The sequence below is a fragment of the Lycium ferocissimum genome, chromosome 1 (assembly GCF_029784015.1).
Source record: "Lycium ferocissimum isolate CSIRO_LF1 chromosome 1, AGI_CSIRO_Lferr_CH_V1, whole genome shotgun sequence".
NCBI classification, from domain to species: Eukaryota; Viridiplantae; Streptophyta; class Magnoliopsida; order Solanales; family Solanaceae; genus Lycium; species Lycium ferocissimum.
In genome coordinates this window covers 12977484-12994736 of record NC_081342.1, presented here as the reverse complement: position 1 = coordinate 12994736, position 17253 = coordinate 12977484, and the positions used below count along the sequence as shown (strand labels likewise).

At 36.1% G+C, this 17253-nt stretch overlaps 2 protein-coding genes and 2 non-coding genes across 6 annotated transcripts; 2 read left to right on the top strand and 2 right to left on the bottom strand.

The window, feature by feature from the left end:
* Window positions 1-857: 857 nt before the first annotated feature.
* LOC132048758 (uncharacterized) lies at window positions 858-6826 on the bottom strand. Of its 2 annotated transcripts, XM_059439452.1 has the most exons (5): window positions 6692-6824; window positions 3761-4107; window positions 2682-3373; window positions 2463-2582; window positions 858-2357 (listed from the first exon to the last, which is right to left on the bottom strand). In XM_059439452.1, the coding sequence occupies exons 3-5, from the start codon at window positions 3348-3350 to the stop codon at window positions 1329-1331; spliced, it is 1818 nt and encodes a 605-aa protein (XP_059295435.1). In that variant the 5' UTR covers window positions 3351-3373; window positions 3761-4107; window positions 6692-6824; the 3' UTR covers window positions 858-1328. The 2 variants fall into 2 exon arrangements, with proteins under 2 accessions (XP_059295435.1, XP_059295430.1); XM_059439447.1 differs by lacking the exon at window positions 3761-4107 and having other exon boundaries at window positions 6692-6826.
* A 729-nt stretch (window positions 6827-7555) lies between these two features.
* TRNAP-AGG (transfer RNA proline (anticodon AGG)) lies at window positions 7556-7627 on the top strand. The gene has a single exon. It is a non-coding gene; the product is annotated as a tRNA-Pro (tRNA).
* Window positions 7628-8041: 414 nt separating this feature from the next.
* Window positions 8042-8113, bottom strand: TRNAP-UGG (transfer RNA proline (anticodon UGG)). The gene has a single exon. It is a non-coding gene; the product is annotated as a tRNA-Pro (tRNA).
* Window positions 8114-8731: 618 nt separating this feature from the next.
* On the top strand, window positions 8732-12873 carry LOC132068790 (F-box protein At4g12382-like). 2 transcript variants are annotated; one of them, XM_059462499.1, is made up of 3 exons: window positions 8734-8922; window positions 10576-10677; window positions 11696-12872. In XM_059462499.1, the coding sequence occupies exons 1-3, from the start codon at window positions 8909-8911 to the stop codon at window positions 12366-12368; spliced, it is 789 nt and encodes a 262-aa protein (XP_059318482.1). In that variant the 5' UTR covers window positions 8734-8908; the 3' UTR covers window positions 12369-12872. The 2 variants fall into 2 exon arrangements, with proteins under 2 accessions (XP_059318491.1, XP_059318482.1); XM_059462508.1 differs by lacking the exon at window positions 10576-10677 and having other exon boundaries at window positions 8732-8922; window positions 11696-12873.
* The last annotated feature ends 4380 nt before the right edge of the window (window positions 12874-17253 follow it).

Genomic DNA, 17253 nt, shown 5'->3' with positions numbered 1-17253 from the left:
AAGAAGAAGTAAACTTATGCCAATTGTGATGAACAATAATAATGAATTTCCTCCTCTCCAAGCACAAGCAAGAACTTAATGATCAGAGAATAATGATGGTCAGAATAAGTAAAAACAATAATCAGTAGAAGTCTATTTTTTAGTCAGAATTGGATGCCTTCATACAAAAAGGAAAGTCCTATTTATAGGTATCTGGTGCTCTTTTCGTTGTGTATCTGTAACGACAATCATTAATTGCTGAATTGATGATTGTCATTTAATTCCTTGATTCTGGCTGTTTGTAACCGTTTTGTCGTTACTGCACTAACTCCATTTAATGTGTAGTAACGAGGGTCTTGTACGTTGTTTCCGTTGATGTTCTTTTCGTTGACCCAATTTATGGTATCAGTTGCCTCGCCGTAAATGCCATGCTCGGCATTACCATCTGAGTTCCATACGTCATTTGTATAAGTTGACACGTGTCGACTACATGTTGGTCCACGCGTCAGGTGCATTTTTTTACCCATACAATAAGCAAAGTAACTCAAAACTTCAATAAATTCCTTTAAATGTCTCAGATACCAATTTTGTTCCAAACACCCTCCAGTACATGTATCCTAAAATGATCTAAAAGTAGGCACAATACCTTAAGGTGATGAAAGGAGTAACCACAATCGATATAAACCACTTTTGATGCCTTTACATAGTTTGTAACTCAAATAACAAAGTGTTACTGAAACATAGGAAAAATAGAGAAACAAACGCACTCCTACGACATATGTTCAGGTGAAAAACTTGGATGTTTGTTCAGATTGTGACAACCAGAAGAAAAGAACTCCAATGCATACACATTTCAGCTCAGTTGCATACCCTGAAGCTTTAAAGTAAGTCACAGGTCATTATAAACTCATGCAGCGGCCAATTTGGCTATGGAGTGTAATCCCTAGCGATGGCACATTGTGAATCTCAAGCATATGCCCTATGCTACATCTTAACATAATGACCCTACTACACATGAATAAACGTCAGATTGCATGAAATAAATCAACAGCATCAAGTTTCTCCTTTATGTCACAAACAACAAATTCAAGAAACAACACCAAAGGGAAGGTGTCAGGATTCAGGATTATGTTTCTCCCCTTGTACAGGAAGAAAATGGGAAATACAGTCGTTTAATCTTTTTAATCCAGAACCTGTCAGAGGAGATATGTAGAAATCACCTTGTCTTTGCCATCAGCACATCTGAGAAATGCAAGTTCCTTGTTGATGAACTTGACCTGTAGCTTACAGTTTCATAAGCATAACTTTAATAGAGCCATTGAAGATAAATGGATGCAGATGGCAGCGGTTCAACGACGAGGTGCAGATGGTTCCCCAAAGGAATAGCGAGATGAGACTGAAGGTGGGTATCTAGGCTCATCCCTAACATGGTGATATTTCAAGCTGTAGTCTGGTGGTAATTGAGGAGCATACGGTGGATACGCTCTTTCATTTTCAGTGTGGAATCTTCCCGTTGGTAGATATAGTCTTTCATCTTCAGTGTGGAATCTTCCCGTTGGTGGATATGCTCTTTCATTTTCAGTGTGGAATCTTCCCATTGGTGGATATGCTCTTTCATTTTCAGTGTGGTATCTTTCCGCATGACCTCTGATGCCAATTGCAGAATAGGGATCACTTGCAAAAGACTCTCTGCCTGTTGAAGAGTACGACTCTACAGGTGGTAACACCGTCCTAGGCAGAGAGAGATATCGGTTTACAATTGAGGCAGTACTCTCATCATAAGGATCATATGTATCCTTAACATGATTTAGTAAACCATGATTGGTAGGTGTGGCTGAAATTCCTGTAGCACTACTTTCCACAGCAGGTATTTCACTGCGAGCCTTGAGGCCATAAGTTCGATACTCCCTTTCGCTTGGATATAAAGGTTCAGTGTGTAGAGTCTCTTTTCGTGCTAAAGCTGCATCACTACCAACACTGGTAGGAGTTCTTCGGAGATGTTCCCTTCCTTGTTCAGATTCATAATGATCCAATCTGCGGTCAACTACTATAGAAGCAGTGGGCTGCAGATGCTTTGCTGATTGAAGACCATAGCTTCTATATTCTTTCTCAGTGAGGAAACGAGGTTCACTGTCAACCTCTCTAGGCATGATAAGGTGGCCTGCATGCTGCTGCCTTTCCCTTTCATGACCATATGATGAAAAATTCTCAGCTGCTTTGCTTCTACTGTATTGCATTCCATATGCATGCTCCCTGGAAGGTTCCTTGCTAGGCAAAGGTGCTGCTGATGGGGGCCGAGTAACTGGCTCAGACCCAGAATGTTTGGAAGTTGGATGTAGCTGTGGTGCAGGCCTAAACAGCTTGTTCAACTGCTGTACCTGCTCAAAGGTGAAAACAGAGCCACAATTGACATCAAATGCTAGGTAAATAACACACGTTCTCCAAGTAGAAAGAACTTATCAATGAGGGAGGTGTGTTGTTACCTGCTTAAATGTCAACTCGGTCTTGAACTTGTGAGTCCTTTCATCATAATTGTCTTTAATTGCTCTTTTGAACAAATTCTCAGGCAATGGAATGCAATCCTTGTCTATCTTGAAGCGAACCTGTTGGAATGACCGGTCATCAATAAATGCGCCTTAAGAACTGTGGGACAAAATGAAATAATAAGAATTTGACACTAAAAATAAAAAAGCACATGTGACCTGGGCTGGAAAGTTCCCACCAAATGCCGCTGGTTCAAGTTTCATTCCACCAGCAGATGTTGCCTCGTAAATGCCATACATGAGCTTAAGATCAAAATCAAAGAGAAAAAGCTTGAGACCGGGTTTGATCCCCATAATAATGTCTTTCTTCATAGCTGAGACACCCATCACATGATATCTAAAACAATCGTCTTTGGTCTTTGCATTGCACATGAAAATCACTCCACCAACACCCTTTTCAGCTTTTCCGTCCTTCTCCACATCTACACTCATTTCACTTGTACTTCCCTTTCCTTTGTTTCCACTGCTTATGTTTTGGGTCTTCCTAGCATCTTTTTTATCAAAATTATTTCTTTGGTTGCCATCTTTAACATTCTTCTCCTTGTTTCTGGATTGAGATTGTGGAGGGGCCTCAGCTTCCTTCAAAGCATCTTTTTTATCAAAATTACTTCTTTGGTTGCCATCTTTTACAATCTTCTTCTTGTCTCTGGATAGAGATTGTGGAGTGGCCTCAGCTTCTTTCCTTTGTGCGGAGTTTAAGTTGGAGGACTTTTTTGCAAGTTTACCTTTAGCCTTTAGTTCCTTCGGGGTTTTATTGTCTTGAGGTACATTTACAGAACTAGATGCAGCCGCATTATTGATCTTTTTCTTGTTTTTCTTGGAAGCCATACTCGTTCCTGCTAGTGATTTCACTACAAAAAGAAAAACTGTAAGCATGAAAGACAAATTCCTGAAGAAAAGATTTCACAATAACCAAGCATTTTTGCTAGTTACAAGTTAGAGACTGTTGGGATAGAGTGACAGACATAGTTGGTCATCTATGTTGCTCGGACTCTCCTAAAATGTTGCCGCACTCATGTCGGATCCTCTAAAAATGCACTATTTTTGGAAGATCCGACATGCACCCGTTGGTATTTTTGAAGAGTCCGAGCAACATAGTTGATCTTACAATTTCTATAAAAAAAGAGTAAGTCTATTATGAAAAACATTCAGGCATACAAGGACCTGAATGCTTCTGAATTTACTGATGTAGATGCTTCAATTCAGCATTCCACAATCATTACTTCATTAGAATCTACCTGCAAATGACCTTCATATAATTTCACATAATCGGGTCTTTTAAGTTGACTCTTGCAGGATTTTGACAAAAAAAAAAAAAAACTGTAGAATCCTGCAGGATTGTGGACTCTCTTTCTCTCATGGAATAACAATGGTGTCCGTCCAACTTCCGCACACCTCAACATTTCTACTAGGTGCACCGCATCATCAAGTAGTACAGGTCACGAGTAACTTGCCCACTAAAGTTAAAGAGATGGGAGAAAATCAATGGCCTCTACTCGAATCTGAATCCTAGTCTGCATTTTATTATAACTCATCAACCGATACGCCACACCTTGGGTGCAAAATAGTGTAGCCTCTTAACTACCTGTAATAAAATCACCAAGTTCACAAAACATAACTACCCTACTCTTTCAAATGGATACGGAAACAACCAGCTGTCAACAGGCTATCTCATGATACTTTTGGTATTTCTCTTTTATTCTCCTAAGTCCTAACAAGCAGTTCTCAGTTAAATGTATATATGCTTATGATTAACTGTGCATTTATGCAATTTATTAACTAAACTGCACATATCTGCAGTCACTCTTCCAAAGGAATAATAAAGTAAGGACCGTTTGGTTTAAGGAAATTTAATCTCCACACAAATCCAGCATTAATTTATGAGGAAGATCCACTGCAGAAAAAAGTCATCAAAACAAAATATGGCATGCATAATCAGTGGAAAACAAAAGTCCCTTAGTTTTCTCATTGTCACTCTGATTGGATAGGTATTCAGACATTCAGAGATGATTTTGTACGAAAAAAGTGATTCAAATTGGGTGATGGAAGAAAGATTTGCTTTTGGAATCAATCGTATTACTACTATTGTTTCTTTTACTTTGGTTATCTGTAATATTTCCGCTGTCAATATTTTTCTTTTCTTTGATATTTTCATCATAGCTTCTTTCTTGTATTTTCTCAAACCTGTTGCGTAAAACGTTTTTCTTGAGCCGAGGGTCTATCGGAAACAGTCTCTCTACCCCACAAAGGTAGGGGTAGGGTATGCATACACCCCACCCTCAGGGGCGGAGCTACATTGGAGGAAGAGTGGTCAGTTGAACACCCTTCACGGGGAAATTATACCGTATATATAGGTTAAAAATTATACCTTATATACAGGTTAAAAATTGTGTAAAACGGATATATTGTACGATTGGAACACCCATGGCCGAACTGAGAGGCGCAGCCCAGTGGCAAAGGGTGTTCAAAGTATCCTGAGAGTCTCGTGTTCGATTCCCCTATGCAGCGTTTTACCTCTACTTTTTAGAGAAGAAAAACAAGCTGGACCAAATTTACGTAAAATACTCTCGTTTATCTGTTACACGAGAACTTACATTTATTGCTTTAGCCAGTAGGTTCGTATCTCCCTAAGCAATAACAAATAAATAAAACTTATTTTTTAAACAAACCATACCAAACGTCTTTGACATTTTCTTCCTAATTAAAATAGGGATAATATCTAGAATCAATATTATAAGAATATTTCAAAAGATAAAACCTCATATTTTGGGTTAAGTTCTTACTTTAGTTTTGAATTAACAATTGTTACTTTTGTTACAGATATATCTGAATTATCTTATCACTTGTAAAATTTCGTTTGTTAAGTTTTTAACTTTAGTTTTGATTTATACATTTAAGTTTTATTACAAGTATCTTTATGATTTGTCAAATATCTTGTAGTCTTAGAACAAATTGTGCACCCACTCAATTTTCGCGCACATATTCATTGATTTTTTTTTTAATTTTTTTTAATTTCTTCAAAGATTGAACACCCTTGACGAAATTCCTGGCTCTGCCCTTGGCCATCGGGATCACTCTGGGTATGTTGTTGTTGTACCCCACTTCAAGTTGAATTTCCTTGTTCTCTTTACTCTAGCTACCAAACAGAGCTCAACTGTAGCATAAAACTTCTCAATACATGGCTACAATCTTGTTCTTATAAGGAACTGCAATGAGAGGGAATTGGATCGAGTATACTCTTTGCTTCAACAGCTTAGCGCCTACTCTACAAGTTCAGATTGAGACAAACTAGAAAGGACAAATTATAGTACTAACTTAAGTAAGCACTTATATTTATGATAAACTAGTATTAGTACCCGCGCAATGCGCAGAGGGTATTAATTATTTTTACACTGAAATGTTTCTCATATAATAATTCTTATTCGTTTATATTCTACAGTGAAATTTTTATTTATATATTCTTTTATTCCTTAGTGTTATTGCCTTATATATATTAGTCAGCATTGTCATTTTGACCCGCAAGGGTGGCTCAGTTGGTTGAGCATGGGGCTTCCATAAGGAGGTCTCAGGTTCAAAACCTCCGGCCTACAACAGCAAGGAATTTGTCTTCTGGGTCGAGCTTGTCGCACGGGATTTGCCTAGTGCAGGTTTGCTCTTCTGTGTGGTTTGTGGGCTATTGCACAGGAGCGGGGTTTACCCTGTTCGCACCCAAAGGGTAACGGCTGCGGGTTCCCTTGTCAGGATTGTCATTTGACTTATGTTATTATTCGGTATTTGTTTTAAGTTTTCTTTGAAGATGAGATAGAACAAAAATAAATTTTTTAATTATTATTATTATTATTAGTAGTAGTAGTTATTTTAAAAGGGATAAGATAAAAGATGGTCATGTTCTTGCTTGAATTTGTTAGGATACAAAGTTTTGAGCTTTTGGGTATTTTCTTTTCCTAATAGATCTCTTGGAAAGCCAACAAAGATGTTTTTTTTTCAATTTTTTTTTAATACAATTACTAGTATACTTACTAACGAATTAGTAAAAATTAAGTACTATTAGCTATGACAAATCAGAATTGAAGCTTTTTTATGCAAAAAAGAGCTGTTATGTTAGAAATTAAAACAGATATAACATAATTTGGATAAGGAATAATGGAATTAGGGTTTAAGTGGCTTACCAGTAAAGTTCACCGGAGAAACAGTGAGGATCGCAAAATTGAATTGGCAGAGACCAAATTGAAATTTAGCGTTTTTGGGAAGGGAAAGTGGTGGGGTTTTTTTGGGCCCAAGTCAGTCGGGTTAGAAACCGAATTTGGAATCCAGCATGGATAGAGGTTAAATCCTTCCTCTTTGAGACAAAATATTTTATTACGGAAAAAACTATGGGTAAGTATTTTACCAAGATGTATACTTCCTCCGTTTAACTTTTTCTTTTTTCTTTTTTCATAACCGTGTCTGGTCTGTTTTCGCGCTCCTCGACTAATTTCAAGTCATACCAACCCCACTTCATTGATCACTAGATCATATTCTTGGGGTGCTTGTATGTTTTGCTTCTCAAGAGTTAATTTGACCAATCTTTGAAATTAAATTGAATTAGATTAATTTAAAATTAAAATTTATATAGTCGAGAACTATACAAAAATGTTATAAGTTGCAATTTTACTCATATTAATATGATGAAAAAATTACATCTTAAAGTATTAGTTAAAGTTCATATATCTTAAAATATTAATTTCAACGTCATAACTCTTCTAATAGTATCATTATATCGTACTTAATATTTGTTCTCAACTTCCATTGTAATCTGAAAAATGTAAACATTTTGCTTGTTATATGAATGCCTGAATTAGTTATTGTGTACCCAACTATTGTTGATCAACTAAATGAGTCTATATTCATAAGATACCTACTGATCCAATTAAACATGTCCAGAATATGTAGAAGCTCAATTTGTGTTGAAAAAAAAAAAAAATTGCTCAATTTGTGCAAACACAGCATGAGTCAGGTAATAATTTTATAACTTTTGTCGCTTTTACACAGAAGGGCATTTGGTCTAGTGGTATGATTCTCGCTTAGGGTGCGAGAGGTCCCGAGTTCAATTCTCGGAATGCCCCACTTTTTGTTGCTCCTTTGCATGGTTCTCTCACCTATTCACAATAGGGCCAAAAACATAAGCAAAGCATGAATTTATATATCTCTTTTCTTTTCAAAGGTTCGTTTCCTTTCGTGGTTGCTAATAACTTCTTTTTAGCTTAACAACAGAACCCTGAAATAAGTATTCATAACATTTCACAGAATTCCATATGGATTTGGTTCAATACTACCACCCCAATATTGATTCAGTGAATATCTATTTCATTCAACCAATTAAAATGAGAAAATTGAGGCATGTAACGTTATTGAAGTCTGATTTTATTTTTAAAATGCTTACGTAAATATTCAGGAGTATTTAAAGTTTGAGTTTGTTGATGACATCTTCACTATTATATCAGGTTATTTTATTTTAAGTTAGGAAAAAAAAATGTTTTGGGGCGTTCCGAGAATCGAACTCGGGACCTCTCGCACCCAAAGCGAGAATCATACCACTAGACCAAACGCCCTCGGTGTGTGCTTAGCATTCATTGTATCTTAATTGTTCAGTGTGTCTGAAAAAGATTGTCCCCTTTCCAGTTTTAGAAACTATTTAATCTTTAGGATCTCCATTTTATCCTTTATATGATTTGTTGGGTGCCAAACATTTAATCCTTTAAAATAAAAAGATATGTGAAACTCTTGTTACTAGTGTTTTTTTTCTTTTTCTTTTTTTGTTGGTCATGAGTAGTTGAGTAGTTGTTAAAAGAATACTTTTGATATTGCATATATTTCACTTATATATCAAAAACCTGCTTTGAATTTTTAAACTTCGTGTTCAGTCAAATAAAGTCACAGAGAATGATGTGAACGGATTAGAGTATAATTATCTTCTTACCACGGATCAGAGTATAATTATCTTCTTACCTTAGACTTTTGTACAACATGAATATTTTTCACCTTCTTTTCTACAGAAAAACAGTTTTTTCTAATGAAAAGGTTATTACTACTATATCTATAATAATTTTATATTTTACCTTAATAAATTAATGAAAAGGTTAGATGATTGTAGTATAATTAAAAGGTGAGAAGATTTTAGTAGAGTTATGAATTTGTATCCTAACAGAAATTAAAGACAAGAAAACAGAAAAGAAATGCGTGGACGAGGAGGAGACCTAAAGATAAAAGAGTAATCTTTATATAATGCGTAGGAGGACATGACTCTTTTTTTCTCCTACAAAACTTCATATGAAATCCAGGTTTCAAACTTTCGTTGAAAGTTTCTCATTGAGGCACAAAGCTCTTTAATGTCTGTGTAACCTAAAATGGAAGAAGACGAGTAAGTATTCTTGATCTCATATCATTCTGGTTCCTTCTTATTTTCTTGTTTTCCTGTTGAATATTTATTTCTTACTTCTGTTTATAATGTAATTGTTGGATTAGTAGACATCCTTATTTTCTTGTTGTATTGATTTTTATTGTTGGGACAAATTTGTTTCTTGTTTCTCATCCCTTACATAGTTACAATTTGTTATGTATTTCTGATTCTCAGGGGCGGAGCTAGTCCTTCGGGCGTGGGTTCGGCCGAATCCAGTAGCTTTTTTTCGTATAGTATATTTGTATTAAATTTTTTTACCAAATATGTACAAATCATTAATTAAGAACCCATTAACTTTAAAGAATTAGAACCTCGAACCCACAAGCTTCGAATCCTGGCTCCGCCCTCTACTGATTCTATTTACCCTATAGTTACTTATTTGTGTTTGTATCGATCTAGTTTCGGTAGAGCTAAATATATATAGGTTAATTCTACCTGCAAGGCGGCTGTAAGAGCTAGGTCGGTATTAAATTTTTTATCTTATTATTATTATTATTATTATTATTATTATTATTATGTAAAAATAATTATTATGATAAAGACTGATATATTTTTTTGTTATTTGATTAAGGTTATTTTATACCAATAAGTTCATAAATTATGATAATTTTTTACACTCATTAGTTACTATATTTGCTTCACCCTTCAATTTTAAGTTTATCCTTTTTTATATAGGAGTTAAGTTATATATATCGACAATATAACGAACTTTTTAACAATCTTCTTATTGATTGCATGAGCACAAACATATTCATGCCGGGTTCTTTTTAGTTATTTACAATTTATTTTTAGTTGTGTTTGTATCGATCTAGTTTCATAGGAGAGCTAAATATATGATTTCTCTTTTTTTTTTGATTTTCAAAACTTTCACTTGGAGTTCATCCTTTTTTTTTTTTTTTTTTTAAAATTCACTATTTTTTAGTCCAAAATGATTAATTTGTTGTTTAGAAAATAATTTTATTGTTAGTGGACAAATTTTATAAAATAAATTTAAAGGCCTTTCAATATAAACTTGCATTAGGCAACTCCATTGTATATTATCATCTAAATAAAAATATTTAAATAGGAAGGGACTACTTGGCTTCCAAATCCCTAGGAGGACTAGACCTTGCCTCCCAAGTCATAGTATATAGATTGAAACTAAGTGTAATCCGTCCAAAGGGATGTGATAGGATCATTAGTGAAATATATGAATTGCTAATCACTTGTTATGAATATATGACTTGCTAATCACTTTTTATAAGAGATAATATTTCAGATAGTCACTCAACTATACGTGTTTCACTCAGAAAGTCACTTAATTTTGTTTTCTCATCAGTACGTCACTCAACTATACGTGTTTCACTCAAAAAGTCACTCAATTTTATTTTCTAATCCGAAAGTCGCTCAACTTATTTAAGTGATTTTTTAATTATATTTTGCTGATTTTATTTAAAGCCAAAATTGTAGTAAGAAATAAGCAAATATCCATTTTATTGACCCGATCCACTAAAAATATATATAGACCAAGACCTTTTATTTTATTCCCTCCTAATTTCTCTCGTGACCAAGACTCTTTCTCCTCTTTCTCTGCGTTTTTTCCCCTCATTATGCTCTTTATATTTTAATTTGTAGGTACATATTTGATGCAAGAGACAAAGCAATTATAGCTTTATTGGAAATGATAAAGAATATGCTTATGAAGAGGTTGTATAAGAAGGACGAATGGATTAACAGGTACCAAGGTCTCATCTGTCCAAAAATTGAAGAAGGGAAAAAAAGAAACTGAACTAAATAAGACTTGAGGCAGCATTGTTTAGACCTAGTTTTTCTGGTGGACCAAGATACGAGAAATTAGGAAGGAATAATGGTAAAATAAAAGGTTTTGGTCAATATGTTTCTAATGGGTCGGATCAAGTGAGGGGTCAATAAATGGTTAGAATGAATATTTATTTATTTCTTACAATCTTTAATTAAAAATCAGCAAAATGTAATTAAAAAATCACTTGAATGGATTGAGTGACTTTGTAGTTAGAAAATAGTTGAGGTTAAAACAAAGTTGAATGACTTTTCTAGTAAACACTCATAGTTGAGTGATCACATGAGATATTATCTCCTTGTTATAACTATATGAATTGCTAATAACTTGTTATCTCTCCTCGTCAATAAATTATTATTTTCTTATGTTTATTTTTTGCAATTAGACACAATTCGAACCATCCAGTCCTAAACAACGTGAACATATTTACCATCCGATTTACCATAGCATCTTCTAGTTTGTTATCAAAGATACGTAATTCCTATAGTACAAATTCATCAAACAAGTTTATTTTGTCCTATTCACATCTTTTGCTTCGGTACCAAGTATCATTGACAAATTGTTCAAATATATTTAGAAGTGAAAAAATGTTTTGATTGATTTGACATCTTCAATTTTTCAGGCTCAAAAGCAATTGTTTTAGCGAGCTTACACTTAGCCAACTTTGGTAATATAGAGTTTAAGTTATACATATACTGAAGTGTAACATATTTATTTACACAGTCCGATACAATTTAACGATCACAGTATATTAGTACTCTATTTTTTCAGGCTATCGTATTATATTTGACATTTAGAGTTACCTAATGCTGGACGTCAACTTTATAATTTGTTACACTGACAGAACATAACTCTTGCACGAGCTCTAGTTTACTGCAATGATATTTCCTTGTATAGATTCTCATAGTCATCTTGTGTTAATTCATGGTTGTGAAGGTATATTGGAACAAGGGTTTCATCAAGAGCATGGTGTGATCTGCCTCCAGAGCTTCTAAGGGAAATAGCAAACAGCTTAGGACTATTTGATCTTCTTGCTTTTCGCGGAGTTTGCAAAGATTGGCGCTCTGCTTCTTTCACAGCGTCCGCCCCCATTGAATCAGCTCGTGACACAAAGCCATGTTTCCTACTTCACAATGACCGTGATGAGAAAACCATCCTCTTTAACCCGACCACCAACAAAAATTACAATATCAATATCCCCGAATTGAAAGAAGCAACTTGCCTTGCATCAACCCAAGGTTGGTTACTTGTATCCCAAAAAGGTCACATTTTCTTCTTCTGCCCTTTCTCTCGCGAGAAAATTGTCCTCCCACCGCTTCAAGAATCAGAAATTTCTCCCGGGGCTGCTGTGTTTACTTCTCCTCCTTCGTCAGTTGACTGTGTTACGGCTATCATTTATAAGAAAAATGATCATGTCTTGGAACTAAACATGCTAGAACGCGGAGTTAGCTCGTGGATGAAGTATGAATGTGATCTCAAACTCAAACAGAGGAATTTTGGTGTTGTTAAAGGTGCTACTTCTCATGATGGTTGTTTCTATATCATGGATGATAAGAACGAGCTATTGACATTCAATTGGAAGATAAAAGTTTTGAGATTTACAGGATAGTTAATGCAAGTAAGGATCCAAATGTGGTAAGCCTGCCCTTTAGGATAAAGGACACGTGTTTCAGTAGTAGTGATTTGAAAAAGCAGATGAAACTTGGAGATGATGTTACTATTTCTACTTGTGCTTCCTCTTACTTTGGAAGTGATTCTGAAATTGTCATCAAGAATGAAAACATTGAGGCCATGGAAGGATCTGAAGCTCAACATTTCAAAGGAATTTGGATTCAGCCTAGATTCTTTCAACTCCCTCCAAATTATAGCTGGTCTCTTTGAGGTTTTGCTCTAATATTAAATCAATTTCCATCTCTTCACTTCGTTTATTCAAAACCAGTACAACTATACAAGTTGTTGGAATGTAGTGGATTGATAACAGTACTGGGACAGTTTACTTTGATTATTTAGATATAACACATAAATTTTCATGTCTATGCTGATCGCAGAACTAGAAAATTCAATTTCTACAATTGACCGCATGTTTGATTAAGGGTATGCAAAACCTCTTGAGGTTTTCTCTGTGAAAAATGGTTTTCTTTGGTATTCATTATACATCAAAGTATACTATGTGAGTTCATATTGGACATCAAGATCCATTATATATAGACCTTTTATATGAGATGGACTCCTTTGATCAGTGAAAGTGGTGATTATTCACGATCAGCTCTAATCATCTTCAAAATGTCTTAAGCAAACAGACAATTTGATATGAAGAGAATTATACTCATATTTGGTAGGCTTTTTGGTAACATAAGAGAAGATTTTTCTTAGGCACATCGGGTCTATTCTCTAAAACTTACTCAAAATGTGACGATATGATCCTAGACCAATATAAGGAGACAACGGTCCATTTTCCTCAATTACTATTTTGAATAACATTAAGTTCTTTATCCGGCAATATTACTATGGAAGACTACCGACCAGATATAATTTAAATCCAACAGGTATAAGCATTAATGTTTATTTCCCATTTGCACTCTAAGGAAAGTGACTATCCAAAATAATTTCATAGATTGTAAAGAACTTTCGAAAGAATTTTGAGGGTCAACACTCAACATACAACACTTTCCCATGCTTCATAATAATCATCGAAAAAATACACTATATATATACATGGTCAAGTTTACGTTTTATGTATATATAGTAGATGTTGAACCCTTGACTTCTTCATATATTTACTTTTTATATTTTGAATCCCCTTAGTCAAAATCCTGGATCCGCTGCTGACCTGCATAATAATCTTCATGTTCAGTGATAACCATGCGCTCCTTAGAATATAAATTCTCCATTAGCTCCAATTTTAATTAAACTTGCTTCCCAACGTTCAGTTCATATAAAATGGCATCCTCCAGTAGCTGGTAATTTCAAGCTAAACATGAATGGTGGCCTAGGAGGGATTATCAGGAGTGCCACAGGACATTGGGTTATAGATTTTACAAGAAGCATGCACGTATATAACCATACACATGGAGCTGCTGGTAGTCCAACAAGGGTCACATCTAGCATATGAACAAAACCTTATCCCCCTTGAAGTGGAAGCTAACTCCACGGATTTCATCCACCTCTTGGAAAATGATTGTCCCACCTATATCTACTAACATTATTTATGATTGCGGGTTCTTATTGATCAGAAAGTTGGGGAATTCAGTGATCCAACACTATTACCGTGATTGCAACAAAATGGCGCATGTTTTGGCAAAACCAGAAACCCAGGAAGCTAGACCTACAATCTATCTCCTTTTTGCAACTCCTCTGAACACTGTCATGGCAACCTTTGTGTTCTTAGCAATGATGGGGTCCAGCCCCATATTGTTGAAATCTCATGTGCCAATTTACTTGGCTGATTTCTTTTGCCTTGGAGCCAAAGTTTGGCAAGATGTGGAGGAGAATTATTTTCCTCCTGTAGCATTCTTGGAGGCCACTCTTTGCTCTTCTATAAATGGAGAATGTTTCTCTTCATCTCAATCACACCACCAAAGAGAGAAAGAAGAATGAGGCATTCACAGATAGGAAAATAGTCTGTGAGGAAAAATAGAGAGTGTGAGCGATATTGTAGTGAGGTGGAAAATCTTAAAAGAGGGTAATTTCTTTTGAGCGTGTAGTGGTCTTTGGAGTATTTTACTCAGACCTACAAAGTGTAAAATCCTTGCTATAGTCATATCAGTTGCTCCTCTTCGCCTGTGGTTTTCCCTTTTGGGTTTCCACGTAAAAAATCTTGGTGTCATTATCGCTCTTTTTTATTCTTGTTGATTAACCATATCACGATGCTACATTATTATTCCGCTGTAAATATCGTGAATATTATTTTTGTGGCGGGTTTATTCCCAACAATTAGTATCGGAGTACGGGTTACGCTTTCATTCGTAAATATTTTTTGCGCGATGGCCGTACTATATCAGTGAAAAAAATGTTGGAGTAAAGTACGAGGTAGCAAAATTCAACGGTGATGCGGTTTCTCGGCATGGCGGGGAAGGATGAGGGATGCTATCCAAGCAAGGATTGCCTGAGCACTAGTGGAAAAATCAAAAAGCTCGAATCCGCTATGTTGAGGATTGGGAAGAAATGGATGACAAGGTAGCTAGTGCGATCGGGTTGCTGACTTAATGATGTGGTCAATAACATCATCGACGAAGAAAGTGCATGTGGTATCTGGACAAGGTTGGAAAACCTGTACATGTCCAAGACCCTAACAAATAAATTGTACCTAAAGAAGCAGTTGTATGCCCTACATATGGGTGAAGGTACAAATTTTTTGTCACACTTAAATGTGCTTAATGGACTAATCACGCAACTGGCCAACCTCGGAGTAAAGATCGAGGAGGAAGATAAAGCCGTCATGCTCTTGAACTCGTTGCCATCTCTTACGATAATTTGGCAATAACCATCTTGCATAGTAAGGACTCGGAGGTGAAGGATGTCCACGTACTCTTCTTACCTTTCAATGAGAAGATGAAGAAGCACGAAAATCACGGACGAGGCCAATCATCAGAGGAAAGTAGAGGTAGGAGCTGCCAAGGGGTTAGAAAAGCCGAGTACCACAATTGCGATCAACCAGGTCCATACAAAGAGATTGTCCAAATCTAAAAGGGGCAAAGGTGAAACGTGTAAGGAAAGATAATACGATAACACGAGCGCGATCGTGAAAACAACGACAATCTTTTTCTCTTCATAAACGAGGAAGAGGAATGCATGCGAACACGAGGTTCGAGTCGGAATGGGTGGTTGACACGACGGCATCTTACCATGCCACACCGGTAAAGAGACCTTTTACGCAAATATCTGGTAGGAGATTTGGTAGCTGTGAAAATGGGTAACACGCGATTATTCAAAGATTGCGAGGATCGGAGACATTTGTATCAAGACAAATGTCGATTGCATATTGATTACGAAGGATGTGCGCCCCGTATGTACGATTTGAGTTGAACTTGATCAGAATTGCTGGACTAAGATACGAGAACTATTTTGCAAATCAAAAATAGAGACTACTTCCCAAGATCATTGGTCATTGCAAAGGTTGCTCAAATGGCACGTTGTACGGGACAAATGCGGAAATATCTTGAGGTGAATTGAATGCGGCTCAGTGAGATTGCAAATTTTGTGGCATAGAAGAATGGGTCATATGAGCGAGAGACGATTGCAAATTCTTGCCAAAAATCCTCGATTTCTTTTGCCAAAGATACAACTGATAAAACCTTATAACTATTGTTTATTTAGTAAACAACATACGATCTCATTTGGACATCGTACGAAAAGAAAATTGAATATACTTGATTTAGTATATTCGATGTTTGTGGTCCTGATGGAGATAGAATCGATGGTGGTAACAAATATTTTGTTACTTTTATTGATGATGCTTCACACAAATTAAGGTTTATATCTTAAAAACCAAAGATCGGAGTGTTTCAAGTTTTCTAGAAGTTTCATTGCTACTGCTTTCTGGTGGAGAGGCAGGACGAGTTGAAAGCTAAGCGTCTCCTGATGACATGATGAAAGTGAGTACACTAGGAATTTGAAGAGACTTGTTCAAGCCGTAGGATCAGAGATATGAAAAGATAGTTCCTGGAACCCCATAACACAATAGTGTAGCTGAGAGGATGAATCGTACCATTGTTGAGAAGGTGAGAAGCATGCTCAGAATAGCTAAATTGCCTAAGTCATTCTGGGGTGAAGCAATTCAGATGGCATATTACCTGATCCAGAGGAGTCCATTAGTTCCATTGGAGTTTGACATCCCAGAGAGAGTTTGGACCAACAAGGAGGTGTCTACTCGCCCCGAGGTGTTCGGTTGTAGAGCTTTTGCACATGTATCGAAGGAAGTAGAGAACAAAGTTTGGATGCTAAATCTGTTTCCTGCATATTTATCGGATATAAAGTTGAAGAGTTCGGGTACAGACTATGGGATCTTGTAAAGAAGAAGGACATCAGAAGCAAAGACGTAGTCTTCCGAAAAAGTGAAGTTGGAACTACTGATGATCTGTCAGAGAAAGCCAAGAATGGTATAGTCCCTAACCTTATTACCATTCCTTCTAACCATCCCAAAAGTGCAGAAAGTACGACTGAAGAGGTTACCGAACAGGGGGAGCAACCTGACAAGATTCTTTGAGCAGGGGGAGCAATTTGGTGATTATGCCGAGCAAGTTGAGTATCATACTCAAGAAGAAGAACAATCTCAACCTCTGAGGAGATCAGAAGGGCAAAGTGTAGAGTCATCCAAGTATCCTTCCTCAGAGTATGTCCTCATTGGTGATAAGGGGGATCCAGAAAGTCTGACAAAAGTCTTTGTCCCATCCAGAAAAAAGCTAGTGGATAAAAGCTATGAAAGAAAAGATGAAATCTCTATAGAAAAATGGCACGTACAAGCTGGTTGAACTTCCAAAGGAAAAGAGACCACT